This window comes from Gopherus evgoodei, chromosome 24 (assembly GCF_007399415.2).
Source record: "Gopherus evgoodei ecotype Sinaloan lineage chromosome 24, rGopEvg1_v1.p, whole genome shotgun sequence".
Lineage (NCBI taxonomy): Eukaryota > Metazoa > Chordata > Testudines > Testudinidae > Gopherus > Gopherus evgoodei.
This window is the reverse complement of record NC_044345.1, coordinates 9969468-9986804: the sequence shown is the minus strand read 5'-3', so window position 1 is coordinate 9986804 and position 17337 is coordinate 9969468. Positions and strand designations below refer to the sequence as shown.

The window sequence follows — 17337 nt, the reverse complement described above, 5'->3', positions numbered from 1 at the left end:
GTAAGGGGAAAGAACCCGTGCTCAGGGGACATGACGCTGCTGGAGGCCTGCGTGTGGCCAACATCAGAGAGAGGAGGTGGTGCCCCTGCCCCGAGGCATGGGCTGGGTCCCAAGGCTGTGGAGAGCTGCCAGGCACTGTGGCTGTGCTGTTCTTTCTGTTGTTGTCTCATTGTGCACACAAAGCCTGTGGCCCCGCTGGGACGCACGGGTCAGACATGGCTTTGTGACGCTGGCCGCTGATCTGGTTAATACCAGTGTGTGGTTAATACCAGGGCCTTGTTGGCCTTGTCCGCCCTAGAGCAGGGTTCTCTGCCTTCCCCAGGCTGGGGTCTCCATTTCCATACCTGGACCCCTCAGAGCCCCCATCCCTCCCAGCTGGGACCCTGCCCCCTCCCTTCCAGTGAGCAGTGAGAACCCCAGCACTAAAGAACTGAGCCGACCCCTTGTATTGAGCCGGTTTGGGTGCAAACAGCTCAGTGTGTCCATGCTGGCCGGGCTGGGTCATGCTCTGAGTCTTTGCATGTCCCCACTAGTGTCATCCTTCCAATCGCAACACCCAATGAGTACCTATCCCCCAATCCCTGGTGTGGGGCTGTGGTGGGAGGAAGATTTGCGCAGTTTCAGGGAGCTGGCTCCACCCTGGCACTGAAAGGGTGCAGGTGGCAGTGGTCAACGCTCAGCCCTGCTGTAGCCTGCTTGGATCCCAAAGAAATGTGGCGAGTCGGCATGCTGCTGGGATGTGGGCAGCAGGCACACTGCAGTAGCTGCAGGAAGAGCAGATGGTGCCTAGCGTGGGCACAAGGCCTAAGGGAGATATGGCTTTGTTTTCACAGTGTGTCCCCTGGAGCCGGAGAGTGGAGACGTGGAGTATACAGTTGTCAACATCAAGAAAAGAACTGGGGGTGAGTGGAACAGAGCAGCATCTTGCCTCAAGAGCAGGGGCAGTTCTAGGCACCAGCAAAGCAAGCAGGTGCTTGGGGCAGCCCATTTGCAAGGGCGGCAGCTGGCAGGGATCCAGCCTGGGAGCTGAGAACTGACAGGGGGCCCTGGGAGCTGTAGTTCCTTGGTTAGCTCCCTGCCTATAGAGCCAGCCCTGGAGCAGGGAAAGAACTACATTTCCCAGCATTCCCTTGGCAGCTATCAACAGGAAAGGGAGGGGGAGGGAGTATGGTAGCTGAAACCTCATGCTGCCGCTTGCTGTGAATGGAGAGCTCATTGCTAGAGTGAGGTGGCGCTGTGAATGGGGAACAAGTGTGCCCACGGAGTAGAAGGCTTTGGCCCAGGTTGCCCCTTCAGAAGACATCCCCAAACTGGATTAGGGGCACTGGTGTGACCTCACCTTGCAGCCCCCAAAGAAGGAATTGGATTGACTCAATGGACAGTGCACCTCTCGATCTGAAGCCTAGCAAGGGAGGTATGTGGATCCCACTAGAATTTAAAATGAAAAGTAAGGGAGGGGAGGCTCTGGACCTGGGCAGCTTTAGATACAGTACAAGGCACGTAGGAGGATTTCCACTTCTGAGCCATGGAAGCAGAAATTGACTTTTCCTTTCCAGATTTAGCTAATATTCAGAAAGGGAATTGAGCACCTGCCTTCCAGATTGGAACTCCTCAGCATTCAGGAGTGCTCAAGCTCAATTTGGGCAGCTGTTACTTCATTTCTCCCAAATCAAATATACTGATCCACTGTAATTTGCTCTAGAAAAAGTAGGAGACAATTGAGCAACAAATGCTCCCAGTGGTTTTTAGGACTGGAATTGCTATTTTCAACAGCCATTGCCTTTTTTTTTTTTTTTAGTTTTATTTGTTTAAAAGGAAGACAGTGATATTGCATTGGCAAATTCCCATAGAAAGAAAGAGTGGAACAAAAGAATAATAAAGGCACCTCAACTTTTCCTCATTTATGGAGGACAGTCTTATAATATGCATCCAGATATCCTCCAATCACACAAGCTGAAAATTGTTCCACTTTACTGCAGTTCTGTAACCATATGGGAACTAATCCTGTCTGTGTTCTGTGCACATCCAAATTCCTGCTGAATGACCTGCCCTTGGATCAAGTTACAAGTCACCCAGGGCTGGGCAGGAAGGAGGGTGTAGATGGTGGGTGGGAAGAGCCCAGGGCTGGGGCGGCAGTGGGGGGGGGGGCACTGGTGTGGGGGAAGGGGGGAGCCCAGAGCTGGGGCTGGGGTGACAGAGGGTGTGGGGGGGAGCCCAGGGCTGGGACGGCAGGGGGTGTGTGGGTGGGGGGAGGCCCAGAGCTGGGGTGGCAGGGAGGAGCGGGGGGGGCAGCCCAGGGCTGGGGTGGGAGCAGCCAAAAATTTTTTTGCTTGGGGTGGCAAAAAACCTAGAGCCAGCCCTGCTCAAGAGGCAACGAAGGATTTAATAGAGATGCAGGGGATGGGACAGGCAGATGAATCTGATGTTTCGCTCACTTGCTCTCAGCAGTGGCTCAGGGGCAGCAAGCCGTGGGGGTCGCCCTGCTGGTCCCTGCGAGGGCAGCAGTCAGGCAGCCTTTGGCGGCTTGCCTGCGGGAGGTCCACCGGTCCTGCGGATTCGGCAGCAATTCAGCGGTGGGTACGCTGAAGCCGTGAGATTGGGGACCTCCCGCAGGCGAATCTGCAGGACCGGGGACCTCCTGCAGGCAAGCCACCGAAGGCTCCCTGACTGCCGTGCTTGGGGCCGCAAAAAAGCTAGAGCCGCCCCTTTTTGCTCTGCGACTCTGCAGGCCAATTAACTGGTCCCGTGCAGGCGTACAAGTGTGGTTTGTAAAGTCTAAAAAGCCTGAAGTGGCTGAGAACTGAAAAATGGACGGTAACAGCCTGTGAGTCGCAGGGATTTGACCCTGGTGAAATCCTGAAGAACAAAGAGCTCTCGCTCCTGCTTGTAGCTGTTTCCATGGCCTCAGTCTGACTCAACAGACACTCCAGGCTACAGAGTGACAGAAACAATCCTGGAAGCTGGTTGTATAGATTGTGCCACTGATTTCTGTCTGTGTGTGCACAGGGGCAGAGTGAACACAGCAGGTGATCAGCAGGGATGTGTTTCTTGAGGGAGGAATTCCCTCTGCACAAGGCTTGGGCAGCCCAAATTGCATTTACAACCTAACAGGCGACACAGGGTGTATTTCACCCATACAGATCACTCCTCTCCACCCACCCTAGAAACACAGCCCCTTGGGAGCAGTGCTTGCTGTGTGAATGGCACAGTGACAGGGCAGGACACTGAGAGACAGGAAGCGGGGGAATACCATATCCGAGTCACTTAAAGGGACACTGTCAACTTGAATTTTTTTTAAAGTGACTAATTTCAAACAATTCTGTTTTGGGAGAGAGCTCCCTTTAAACAGTGCATCCCGAGTTGAAAGGAAGAGGGGTTCTGTGCTCTCCTGTTGATGTTAAAGGGGGTCTGCTCAGTTAGTCATTTTCTTCTGTGGCTGACTGCGTGTTCAAGGAAATTACTGTTCGAGTAGCCCCAGTCATGGCTCATCAGTGTAGTCTGAACCTGAGACTTTTGGCAGTAAAAGCATGGGCCTCTACCATTTGACCTAAAAGAGTAAGTCCATAAGATGGTAGCAGTAGTAGGCTCTTGTCCTCTATGTGGAGCAGGCATTAGTGGGGAGGATACAGCCCATGTAGCCAGAGTGTCATACTGTCAAATGACAAAATAAACAAAAAAAATGGAAAAAAGTATTTTTTCTACACTGACTTCCTACAGGTTCAGTCATCTCAGGTGTTACTCATACCATCATAACTACAAAACCAGCAGATGGATATGGTTTGCAAGGCGAACGCGTCCCTTTAAACCAGCAGGAAATACTATGCTGGGTGAATCTCATGGGTTGGAATTGGGATGCTTTTCTGGATCTCGTGGGTGCAAATTTCTCCTGAGGTTTCTGGCTCTCCTGGCATCCAGCTCTGGCCTGGAATACTGTGGGAATGGTGTTTCCCTTGGCATTTTGGCTCTTGTGTTGCCATTCCCCATCAGAGTCTAGAAAAACCGAGGCAAACGCAAACATGAGGAATAGAATCATAGGACTGGAAGGGACCTCGAGAGGTCATCTAGTCCAGTCCCCTGCACTCAAAGCAGGACTTGACTATAATCTAGACCATCCCTGACAAGTGTTTGTCCAACCTGTTCTATCTCCAGTGATGGAGATTTCACAACCTCCCAGGGCAATTTATGCCAGTGCTTATCCACCCTGACAGTTAGAAAGTTTTTCCTAATGTCCAACCTAAACCTCCCTTGCTTCAATTTAAGCCCATTGCTTCCTTCTCCTATCCTCAGAGGTTAAGAAAAACAATTTTTCTCCCTCCTCTTTGTAATAACCTTTTACATACTTGAAAACTGTCCCTCTCAGTCTTCTCTTTTCCAGACTAAACAAACCCAATTTTTTCAATCTTACCTCCTAGGTCATGTTTTCTAGACCTTTAATCATTTTTGTTGCTCTTCTGTAGAATCTCTAGTTTGTCCACGTCTTTCCTGAAATGTGGTAGCCAGAACTGGACACAATACTCCAGTTGAGGCCTAATCAGCATGCAGCAGATCAAAAGAATTACTTCTCGTGTCTTGCTTACAACACTCCTGCTAATACAGCCCAGAATGATGTTCACTTTTTTTGCAATACTGTTACACTGTTGACTCATATTTAGCTTATGGTCCCCTATGACCCCCAGATCCCTTTCTGCAGTACTCCTTCCTAGGCAGTCATTTCCTATTTTGTATGTGTGCAACTGATCGTTCCTTCGTAAGTGGAGCACTTTGCATTTGTCCTTATTGTATTTACTTCAGACCATTTCTCCAATTTGTCCAGATCATTTTGAATTTTAATCCTATCCTCCAAAGCACTTGCAACCCCTCCCAGCTTGGTATCATCCGCAAACTTTATAAGTGTACTCTCTATGCCATTATCTAAATCAGGGGTCGGCAACCTTTCAGAAGTGCTGTGCCAAGTCTTCATTTATTCACTCTAATTTAAGATTTTGCGTGCCACTAATACATTTTAACGTTTTTAGAAGGTCTCTTTCTGTAAGTCTATAATATATAACTAAACTATTGTTGTATGTAAAGAAAATAGGGTTTTTAAAATGTTTAATGAGCTTCATTTAAAATTAAATTAAAATGCAGAGCCCACCCAGACTGGTGGCCGGGACCCGGGCAGCATGAGTGCCACTGAAAATCAGCTTGTGTGCCGCCTTCGGCATGAGTGCCATAGGTTGCCTATCCCTGATCTAAATCATTGATGAAGATATGGAACAGAACCAGACCCAGAACTGATCCCTGCTGGACCCCACTCATTATACCCTTCCAGCATGACTGTGAACCACTAGATGGATGGGAAGGATGGGAAAAGTGACCTTGGCTTTTGAGACCCTTCAAAGCTTGCTCAGAACTTGGTTCCAGAAGCAGGCGGTGGGCTGGCAGTGCAGGGCTCTGACCTCTTGAACAGATTCACCCTGATTAGCATTTATGTTGGTGGATGTAACTCCCCAGGCTGGGATCTGGCCAGTGGCAAAGCCCTGAGATCCTGAGCACCTCAGCTTTGTGTCTCACACCCATCCCAAGCTGGGGCTGGTCACTGAGGAGCTGGGCTGCTGGTGATGGGGGCTCAAGGGGTGAACGTTAATGCCTAGTCCTGATCCCTTCCTGTTCCTCTTGCAGATAAACCCAAGGGAACTCTGCCAAGGGACAACGTAAGTGCAACATCCCCCGTCCCCCAGTTCTGCCGCTCCCTCCCTGCTGCTCTCTGGCCTTTGTCTGCCCCTGTCCCCGCACTCACTGTTCATGTGCCCTCTCCAGGAGGAATACTATGTCAGCTACTCTGTGCTTCCGGACCCCAAGCCCACCTGGGAGTCAGCCGCAGGGGCGAGGGCTCCAGAAGAGAAATCCCGACCCGACAGTGACATTTATGAAAACGTTCCCCACCTGTGACCTGCGAGTGACCCCATCCCATCCCCTGGCCCAGCCTGGGGGAGCCTGACTGCCTCATTAACCCTTCACTCCCCTGCTTGGCATGTAGGGCATGGAATGCAGCACATGCAGGCTGGGGTCATGGAGGCCTTGTCCCTGGCTGGTGCCCTCTGCATTGGGACTGACAAGCCAGAGCAGAGATGGAGGCAAATACTCTGGGTCTGCACAGCTGCTGCTGCCTAGTGAGGTGTCGTGAGCAGATGATTTGCTGAGGGGCCCAGACAGCAGCCCTGATCTCTGTTAATCCCTGTGATGGGTCTCTGGTATCCATCCCAGGGGGTTGTCGGCTTGGGTGTTGTGCATGGAGGATCTGGCCCTGTGGGACTTGTGACAACTGGGCTAATCCGCCCTGCCGCCAACAAAGGTTGGATTTGTTACATGGTTTGTCTTTGAGATTCTTTCATTTGCTTAAAACGGCTTTATGTACAGCCCTTGTCCTCGGGGACTGACCCGCGGGAAGTGCCCTCTGCCTGTCCTGCTCGCCTAGACCCCATGCAAAGACATGCTGAATAGAAACTCATCCATGGCTTGATCCTGGAGAGAGCAGGATCATGGTAACACCCAGGGAGCAAGTCTGTTCACTAGGGAACCTGCAGCTGGGAGAGAGATTTTCCATCCTGCTTGGCTATAATGCTGGAATACAGCACTAGACCAGCGTTAGGCCTGGGTCTGGGGAATGGCTATAGCCACGATCACGCAACATGGAGCATGACCCAGCTGGTGTCTGACCGTGGCGATGAATGTGATTTGCACATTGGTTTTCTCCAGCACAAGGACACCAGGTGGCCAGAGACTGCTGGAATTTCCCAGCCTCGTCTCTCTGGAGGAAACTTGGTTCAGTTCAGCTTTACAAAGGTGTTTTCAAAACTGTTTCTTTTCTTAGAACTGGAAACACAATAAAACACCAAAGTTCCCAGAGCAGCTGGAGAGAGCCACTGTCCCCCATTTCATGGATTCCAAGGCCAGGAGGGACCATTGTAATCATCAGATCTGACCCCCTCTGTAACGTAGGCTAGAGAACTTCCCCCCAAATAATTCTTTGAGCAAAGCTTTTAGAGAAACATCCAGTCTTGATTTAAAAATTGTCAGTGACGGAGAATCCACAATGACCCTTGGTAAATTGTTTCAATGGTTAATTACTCTCACTGTTAAAAATTTACACCTGATTTACAGGCTGAATTTGTCTAGCTTCAACTCCCAGTCATGGGATCATATTATACCTTTCTCTGGTAGACTGAACAGCCCATTATTAAATAATTGTTCCACATGTATATACTTATACATTGTAATCAAGTCCTCCCTTAGCCTTCTCTTTGTTAAGCTAAATAGGTTGAACTTTTTGAGTCTTGCACGATAAGGCATATTTTCTAATTCCTTATTCATTCTCATGGCTCTTCTTTGATCCTTCTACAATTCATTAATATCCTTAATTGTGGCCATCAAAATCTACATTGTGGACACCAGAGCTGGACACAGTATTCAAGCACAGGTCGCACCAGTGCCAATAAAGAGGTACAATAACTTCTCTGCTCCTACACAAAATTCCCCTGTTTATGCATCCCAGGATCACATTTGCTCTTTTGGCCACAGCGTCACACTGAGAGCTCACGTTCAGCTGATTATCCAATACGACCCCCCCAAATCTTTTTCAGAGTCACTGCTTCCCAGGACAGAGTCCCCCATCCTGTAAGTATGGCTTGTGTTCTTTGTTTCTAGATGTTTACATTTACATTTAGCCATATTAAAATACATAATGTTTGCTTTTGCCAAGCTTATCAAATGATCCAGATTGCTCTGAATCAGTCACCTGTCCCCTTCATTATAAACCACTCCCTCAATTTTTGTATCACCTGCAAACTTTATCAGTGATTTTGTGTTTTCTCCAGGTCATTGATAAAAATGTTATATAGCATAGGGCCAAGATCCAATCCCTGCAGGACATCACAGGAAACACACCTGTTTGATGATGATTCCCCATTTACAGTTAAATTTTGAGACCTACCAGTTAGCCAGCTTTTAATCCATTAGTGTGTGTCATGTTTACCATTCAAGAAAGAGATTTTGGAGCCATTGTGGATAGTTCTCTGAAAACATCCACTTAATATGCAGTGACAGTCAAAAAAGCTAAAAGAATGTTGGGAATCATTAAGAAGGGAGTAGATAATAAGACAGAAAATATTATATTGCCTCTCTGTAAATCCATGGTCACCCACATCTTGAATACTGCTTGCAGATGTGGTCGCCCCATCTCAAAAAAGATATATTAGAATTGGAAAAGGTTCAGAAAAGGGCAAAAAAATGATTAGGGGTATGGAACAGCTTCCATAGGAGGAGAGATTCATAAGATTGGGACTTTTCAGCTTGATAAAGAGAAAACTAAGAGAGGATATGATGGAGGTCTATAAAATCATGACTGGTCTAGAGAAAGTAAATAAGGAAGTATTAATTACTTCTTCTCATGACACAAGAACTAGGGGTCACCAAATGAAATTAATAGGCAGCAGGTTTAAAACAAACAAAAGGAAGTTTTTTCTTCACACAACGCCCCGTCAATCTGTGGAACTCTCTGTCAGAGGGTGTTCTGAAGGCCAAGACTATAGCAGGGTTCAAAAAAGAACTATTAGCCAGGGTGGACAGGGATGGTGTCCCTAGCCTCTGTTTGCCAGAAGCTGGGAATGGGCAACAGGATGGCTCACTTGATGACTACCTGTTCTGCTCATTCCCTCCCACTGTCCGAAGACAGGATACTGGACTAGATGGCCCTTTGGTCTGACCCAGTATGGTCAATCTTATATTCTTATGAACAATCAGTTGCACACATACAATATGGGGAATGGCTGCCTAGGTGGGAGTACTGCAGAAAGGAATGTGGGAGTCATAGTGGATCACAAGCTAAATATGAGTCAGCAGTGTAACACTGCTGTAAAAAAGGCAGACATCATTCTGGAATGTATTATCAGGAGTGTTGTAAGGATGACACAAGAAGTAATTCTTCCGCTCTACTCTGTGCTGATTAGGCCTCAACTGGAGTATTATATCCAGTTCTGGGTTCCACGTTTCAGGAAAGATGTGGACAAACTGGAGAAAGCCCAGAGAAGAGTAACAATAATGATTAAAGGTCTAGGAAACATGACCTAGGAGGGAAAATTGAAAAAATTGGGTTTGTTTAGTCTGGAGAAGAGAAGACTATGGGGGGACATGATACAGTTTTCAAATACATAAAAGGTTGTTACAAGGAGGAGGGAGAAAAATTGTTCTTGTTAAACTCTGAGGATAGGACAAGAAAGAATGGGCTTAAATTGAAGCAAGGGTGGTTGCCTGTGGGCGTGGCTTCAGTCTAATCAAAAACAGTGGAATGTGTCAGCCATCTTTATTAAGGGACGCATCATGCCCCTTGCAGATAGCTGCAGGGCAGTGGCCACATCTTGCTGGCTTCAGCTGCACTGACAGAAATGGGAGATGGTGGCCATCTTGAATAAGGGAAAATTCACCAGTTGGCGCTTTTCATCGTGTTTTCATGAGGCAGGTAAAAACCCACATGAAAGTGCTGAACTTGCGATAAAATTGTGATAGTTGGCAGTTCTGGCACTCTGCTGTCTGGAGGCAGCAAGGTCCCATGCTCCAGTTGTGCCGTGTCCGGGGGCTCTGTTGTCCCACCCCGCTGTGGGTGACCATCTTTTCAAAAGGCGAAAGCGGGACACATGCAGGAGCCCCACCCTCTCTGTGACCACACCCTCTGCCCCACCTCTTCCCCTGAGGCCCTGCCCCCTGCTCTGCCTCTTCTTCCAAGGTCCTGCTCCCTGGCCGGGCCAGAAGCCAGAGCTTGGCCATGCTAAGAGCTGCCAAGGGAAACCAGGCCACTCTAGGGATCCCTGGACCCTCCATCTGCCTTGGGTGACATGCCCCGGGAGGACAGGGTCACTGGCCTGGGGCTGCTCTTGGGCACTCTGCCCCCCAACCAAAGGCAGGTGGAAGGTCCTGGTCTCCCCACAGTGGCCTGGTGTGATGGGTTCCCTTGGGTGCAACCTGGAACCGGGGTACCGCAGAGCCTCTGTCTCACGAACCTGGGCTCCCTCTCACACTGTGATGCTGTGACAAGCAGCAAACTGCTCCAGGTCCTGCACTTACACAGACATCCACAGGCAGGGACGCACCCAACTCAGTTACATGAATGCTTCTCCTATTCACTCATGAACCAACAATAGAGAGGCTCCAGCCAATTCCCCCCAGCTCCCCAGCCTAGCACCCCAGGCCTGCACCGTCCTGACCACTGTACGTTTATTACCTAGTCTACCACTTCTACAAAGCAAAGTGGATGTGCACCAGCTCTTATTCCTGAGTAGATTTCCCCAAGCACTTCAAGCAAAATACACTGTTTTAGGTAAAGTAATAAACAGATTAATTAACTACAGAAAGATAGATTTTAAGTGTCTATATGTAGTAAGCATACAGATCAAAGTTGGTTACCTAAGAAATTAAAATTAAAATTGCAATCTGCGTTCTATAAACTAGACAGGATTTAAATCAAGCACTGTCTCACCCTGATGGTGCAGTTCCTTTATACACATGCTGGGATTCTCCTCTCCAGCCTGGAACCACCTTCCTAGTTCAGTCTTTGTTCTCCAGATGTGTTTCCAGGTGTTGAGTTGTAGGGGGAGTGAGGCCCCAGTGATGATGTCCGTTCCTCCTTTTATAGCTTCTTCCAGTTGGCTGGAAAGATCCTTTGCTATGACATGAGTCAAACAGTCTCCATTGCTTATGTGCTATCTCTGAGAAGTCTCCATTGTATACAGTACCTGGGATGGTCCTTGTGAGTGCATACTCCCCTTAATGGACCATGATCAGTTTCTGACTGCCTCATTATTGTACCAGAAAGGCTAGTTGTGGGTGTTCCCAGCCTCACAACATATTTCAGTAACACACACATAACAAAACTTCATAACTTCACATACAATGACAGCACGTACACGCCAACAGGATATTAATATTCAACAGATCAAGACTTTTAAAATGATACCTCACAAGACATCCTTTGCACAAAACATATCACAATTATGAGGGTGCTAGGGTGTTGCTTTGGGGTACAGAGTGTCACACCAGGGCTTCCTGGGCAGCTCTTACCACAGCCCAGCTCTGGCTTCTGACCTGGTCAGGGGGAGAGACCTTGCAGGAAGAGGAGAAACAGGGGTGGGGCCTTGTGGCAAGAGGGGGCTGAGGCCCATCTCAGCCACAACCTCCAGAAAGAAAGAGGCTGGTGCTTCCCCTGAGCTGGCGTGGAGTGGTGCCACAGGAAATCTGGGACAAAGGTTGTCCTGGAGTCATTCAGCCCAGGACTGGAACTTGAACTCTGCGTTTCAGGTCTGTCCCACCCGATTTGGGACAGGTGCTCACGCTAGTGGTTTCTCCTGTCTGACAGCCCTCAGGTAAACATCCGATTCTGCACTCCTTGTATCACTCTTCTCTGGGATTCCCTGAAATACGAGTCTGCCTGGGTGATGCCCTCCCATGGCCATGTCGCAATTGTTCTGCAGCATCATTTCTATGAATGGGGCCAGCTCCTGAAACCCAAATCATACTGAGTTTTTTGTTTGTCCGTCTCTGCCTCAGTATATGTCTGCAAGGCCCTGGTAACTGAGACCAGTTTCTATCAGAGCAGGCATGCTAGTTTTCCTTTGATCAAAACGTCAGAGGTGACACCCCATGTTTCATCAATGCCATTCTGTAACGTAAAAGTGCTAAATACAGAGCAGAGTCTGACTCTGCAACATTTTTCAGTAGGTGCTTTATTATTTTGACACCATTTTCCACCAACTCATTGGATTGGGGATAATGGTACTCGTGGGGAAATTCTGCGCCACTGCATGCAGCATAACTAACGTGCCACACATAACTTTTTTTCCACATAAAATAACTCCTGCCAGAAAGTTGCTGCAGTTCTGCCTTTTGCCCACCAGTGGCCGCTGCGCTGCTAGAACAGAGCGGCCACTCCCAGGCAGGAGCAGGCCCAGCTGGCAATAGGGCAGGGAAAAGGTTTCCTGCCTGGCAGCGCCCTGCCTGTGAGGCCAGATCAGGAGACAGGGGCTGGGGGCAGACAGCATGGGGCTGGGGGGATGGGGGCGGTCACAGACGGGGGTTCATAAGGGTTATTGAGGAAGGACAGATTGGGGAAGAGACTGAATGGGAGTGGAGGCACTGGGCCACATGGGGGAAGGTAGAGGGGGTTCAGGGCCACATGGGGGAAAGGAGTGGCTGAGTGGGGGCACAGGGACACATGGGGACAGGGGGTGCAGGGCCACATGGGGATGGTGGGAAGGGCTGGCTTAGTGGGTGCAAGGACACAAGGCGGTTGGGGGGGTGGCTGAGGTGGCACAGAGTCACATGGTGACCGGGAGGGAAAGGAGTGAAGGGACACATGGGGATGGGGAGAGGGGCTTGCTGAGGGAGTGCACAGACACATGGGGACAGGGAGTGCAGGGCCACATGGGGAGAAGGGGTGGCTGAATGGGGACACAGGGATGGATGGGGGAGTGAGAGTCTGAGTCGGGGTGGAGGGACACATGGGGATGGATGGAGGGCGTGCAAGGACACATGCGGGTACAGGGACACTTGGGGATAGGGACAGATGTGCCTGGACTGAATGGGAGAGACTAGGGGTCAGCATGGGGGAGGCTCCCTACCAATCCCTCCCTGCCGTCCCCCGCAAAAAAACTGTTCCATATTTCTCTCTCTAACCTCCAGGTTCACTCCCAGGTTCCTTCCGTCTCCCTCAGCTCCTCCATTACCTTTGACTCCCCCAAGCCTTTGCACTGCTTCTGAGAGGGGTGGGAAATATGACTCTGTACTGTAGTTTAAACAAACATAAGAACAGCCAGACTGGGTCAGACCAAAGGTCCATCTAGCCCAGTGTCCTGTCTTCCGACAGTGGCCAATGCCAGGTGCCCAAGAGGGAATGAACAGAACAGGGAATCATCTACTCAAAGTTCCGTATTTATAAGCCTGGTAAGGAATCTATGTGATAAAAAACATTTCCTGAATCTTTCTCATTATCTGTATTGCTACAGATAGACTTGCTGACAGGTATTTTGAAATAAATTACCAAAATAATTGAAATTGGTGTGATTATATTGTGTTATTTTGACAAATAAAAAATGCTGAATTTTACAATATTGTGTGTAGAATTTTTAATTTTTTGGCCAAAATTCCCCCAGGGGTAATAATAGGGACTAGTGGTCACATATCTAAACCCAAACTTTACTGCAAACTGCTTAAACTTATGCCCACCAAACTAGCCTATTTTCATACATTACTATGTCACACATACCATGTCTAGCAAAACCAGATTGGAAAGGCACTGTTTAGCTGTAGTATCCTCTAGTAAGACTGTCTCAGGGGAGTGAGAATAATAGTCCAGGACAAATACATCATGTTTTGCCATCTATCACAAACACACCCATCCCTACCTTGGTCCAGGGGGACAATTTTTCTTGTGTCTCCTTCCCTTGACTTGGCCTTTATTTTCAGGATATGCAGCAACCCTTAGCAGCTTCCTCAAAGTTGCTGTTCGTTTGAGGCCAGCATAAATTGTCTCTTAGATTGTTTTTAATTCCTAAATGACCTGCAGGCTGCTCTAGTTCATCCCTGGATCCTGCCCAGATCCAGAATGCAATTTAGAGCCCCGTTTCCCATCCTTTTGTCCCTGCCCCAAGCGAGAAGGGGGTAACTCAGATATCCATCTGCCAAATGACATGCCCAGCTATGGGGCTCTATGAATAATAAAGGGCCCGGTATGGAGCTGAGATCCCTGACCAGCTGCCCTATATGGGGGGACATGGGCAAGGGGCAGGGTTTGGGGCTGGGCATTTAAATTATTGGTGCAGAGGGGACACTTTGGGGGGACTTTCCAGAATGTCTGGTCCCCCATCTCCCCAGGTGGGGGTCGCGGCTGCTGTTAGGGCAGGTCATCGGTATCTGGGGCTATCATCCTGCCTGGTCAGGCAAAGGGGCTGGGGTGGTCTGAGCATGAGGACCTGGCTGAAGGGAGCGCTGCTGAACACACAGCCAGTATAAATCATCACAGACTCATCGCACTCCTAGTCAGTGACCTGGCGTGACAATTTCTTCCTTCCTTGGCATCTGAACGACATGGACACAAACCTGCTGTGTCACAAATACCTTGGAGAGAAGTTGCCCTGATCGCCAGGAGGGATTTGTGCATGTCACATTCCAGCTGCTGACAATTCACAACCTGAATTAAAGGCAAAATTCAGGTGATAAATTATTTCCTCAGCTCTAGGTAATGACCTACTTCCCCCTGTGCAAAGAGCAGTGGGCTTTTTAGTGACCACAAGATGTGAGGGCCTTAAATCTCTCATCTGACACAGGGCACCTTCATTAGCACAGCACCCGGAACACCATACCTAGGCATTGGCTCAGCATGACTCAAAAGAGAGAGTGCCCCCTTCTGAATTTCCAGCACCATTTCCTGTAGCACCTGTGATTAAATTTGGAGGTTTCCTATCTAAAGATTGACCAGGCTTGACCAACTCTGCTTAGCCTTGGAAACCTGTTAAGATCACATAGGCCATGATGAAACCACAGAGGGTTGAAACAGTGAAATGGGTAGAGATCGATGATAAGCCATGTAACATACCACAATATTGTGCTAGGCGTGAAAAGGAAGGAGACGTAAGAATAAAACAGTTTGCACAGACAGAAGTGTTGCTTTGAATCCCAGATGTTATCGGATCTGGAAAAATGCGGAGTGAGTGAGTAGCTGGAGTATCCGTCTATTCCATGTACAGAAAACAGCTTTGTATTCCTGCTTCAACATCCAGATGCTGTAACTGCACAGTCTGTGCAAATGATTAACTGATGCTTGGATTTTTTTTTTCCTGCAGTAAATTTATATTACTGGTCCCACTCCCTCCCCCCTAAATCAGCCCCCTCCCAAACACACACACACATACTTTATCCCCTTCTAGTCAAACAGCTTACTGGAAATTTCCTTCCTGCATCTTGCTTGTTGGGAGCTTTTGAAAGAAAGCTTTCCTGGCTGCAAAAAGCTCCTGTGGGTCTGGGAAGACTTGGCAGGTCTGCTAGAGAATGAGAGTAGAGCCCTGCGTGGGACTATTTTTTTATCCCATTCCCACCCGCTCCTGCATTGTTTCTTACGTTTTTATCCCATCTCCACCTGCAAAAGCCTTAGATCCCACAAACCCTGCAAGAGAGACAAATTTCCCCATGCTACTAACGAACAAAAACCAGCAACAGTCGGTTAATATATATCTAAATAGAATTCAGACACAATTTTTACTACTAAATGAATAAAACAAATCTTGCTTAAATTATGTAAAAATATTTTAACTCCCGTTGTAATAGACATCAAATCTCTTTCTATTCCTCTCTTAAATTTAAGAATTAAAACCTTTGTTAAAAAAGAGAACCTCGCTTTACATTGCTGAAATTCACTTTATGACAAACTGCTGTTGGGTGTCTATTGCACGGGACGTCAAAACATCGCGCTACAATTTTGCCTTTAAATGTGCAGAATTTTTTAATGATCATAAAAAGAAAGTTGTTTAAAAAAAACTGGAAGTTTTTATACCGCTTAAATACTTGTTTTAGAACTTTGAAACATACCAGTCAAGTTATTTATATGTCAGGATTATTATTGCTTTTGAAAAACATTGAATGGAAAAACTGCTTGCAGCACTAGGTTTTTGATAGAAATAAATTTTAAAACAAGGCTCACACTAAGTGATCGACAATAAGGTCATCTTAACCAGGAGGTGTAGGTAAGCTTGCAGTTTGTTTTCCTGCAAATTATTGCAGTCTGGGTTTTTTGCCTACCCAATCCTGCCCGCAACAAAGTACATTTTACCTGCTCCCACTATTCATAGAATCTCAGAAGATTAGGGTTGGAAGGGACCTCAGGAGGTCACCTAGTCCAACCCCTTGCTCAAAGCAGGACCAATCCCCAACTAAATCATCCCACACAGGGCTCTGTCAAGCTGGGCCTTAAAAACCTCTAAGGATGGAGATTCCACCTCCTCCCTAGGTAACCCATTCCAGTGCTTCACCACCCTCCTAGTGAAATAGTGTTTCCTAATATCCAACCTAGATCTCCCCCACTGCAACTTGAGACCATTGCTCCTTGTTCTGTCATCTGCCACCACTGAGAATAGCCGAGCTCCATCCTCTTTGGAACCTCCCTTCAGGTAGTTGAAGGCTGCTATCAAATCCCCCCTCACTCTTCTCTTCTGCAGACTAAACAAGCCCAGTTCCCTCAGCCTCTCCTCATAAGTCGTGCCCCGTACCCCTGATCATTTTCGTTGCCCTCCGCTAGACTTTCTCCAATTTGTCCACATCCCTTCTGTAGTGTGGGCCCAAAACTGGAAGCAATACTCCAGATGTGGCCTCACCAGTGCCGAATAGAGGGGAGTAATCACTTCCTTCAATCTGCTGGCAATGCTCCTACTAATACAGTCGAATATGCCATTAACTTTCTTGACAGCTAGGGCACACTGCCGACTCATATCCAGCTTCTCATCCACTGTAATCCCCAGGTCCTTTTCTGCAGAACTAGTGCTTAGCCAGTTGGTCCACAGCCTGTAGCAGTGCATGGGATTCCTCCGTCCTAAGTGCAGAACTCTGCACTTGTCCTTATTGAACCTCATCAGATTTCTTTTGGCCCAATCCTCCAATTTGTCTAGGTCACTCTGGACCCTATCCCTACCCTCCAGCATATCTACCTCTCCCCCAGCTTAGTGTCATCTGCGAACTTGCTGAGGGTGCAATCCATCCCATCATCCAGATCATTAATAAAGATGTTGAACAAAACCGGCCCCAGGACTGACCTTTGGGGCACTCCACTTGATACCGGCTGCCAACTAGACATTGAGCCGTTGATCACTACCCGTTGAGCCCGACAATCTAGCCATCTTTCTATCCACCTTATCGTCCATTCATCCAATCCATACTTCTTTAACTTTCTGGCAAGAATACTGTATCAAAAGCTTTGCTAAAGTCAAGATATATCACATCCACTGCTTTCCCCATATCCACAGAGCTGGTTATCTCCTCATAGAAGGCAATCATAGAAGGTCAGGCATGACTTGCCCTTGGTGAATCCATGTTGACTGTTTCTGATAACCTTCCTCTCCTCCAAGTGCTTCAAAACGGTTTCTTTGAGGACCTGCTCCATGATTTTTCCAGGGAGTGAGGTGAGGCTGACCGGTCTGTAGTTCCCCGGGTTCTCCTTCTTCCCTTTTTTAAAGATGAGCACTATATTTGCCTTTTTCCAAATGTCTTATCCAATCGTGCCGCTGAAGGTGAGAGTCTCCTCTGAGCAGTAGCCTCTGTAAACCG

General features: G+C 48.1%; 1 protein-coding gene across 2 annotated transcripts in view; it reads left to right on the top strand.

Annotated features, from left to right (window-relative positions):
- Window positions 1-7084, top strand: part of LOC115639471 (Fc receptor-like protein 2) — a 38603-nt gene extending 31519 nt beyond the window's left edge. The window contains exons 12-14 of one of the 2 annotated variants that reach the window (XM_030542292.1): window positions 834-902; window positions 5662-5693; window positions 6020-7084. In XM_030542292.1, coding sequence (XP_030398152.1) covers window positions 834-902; window positions 5662-5693; window positions 6020-6166 — 248 coding nt within the window. In that variant the 3' untranslated portion in view covers window positions 6167-7084. Of the gene's footprint in view, window positions 1-833; window positions 903-5661; window positions 5694-5799 lie in introns of both variants that reach the window. The other variant, XM_030542293.1, reaches the window with a different exon arrangement.
- Window positions 7085-17337: the final 10253 nt, after the last annotated feature.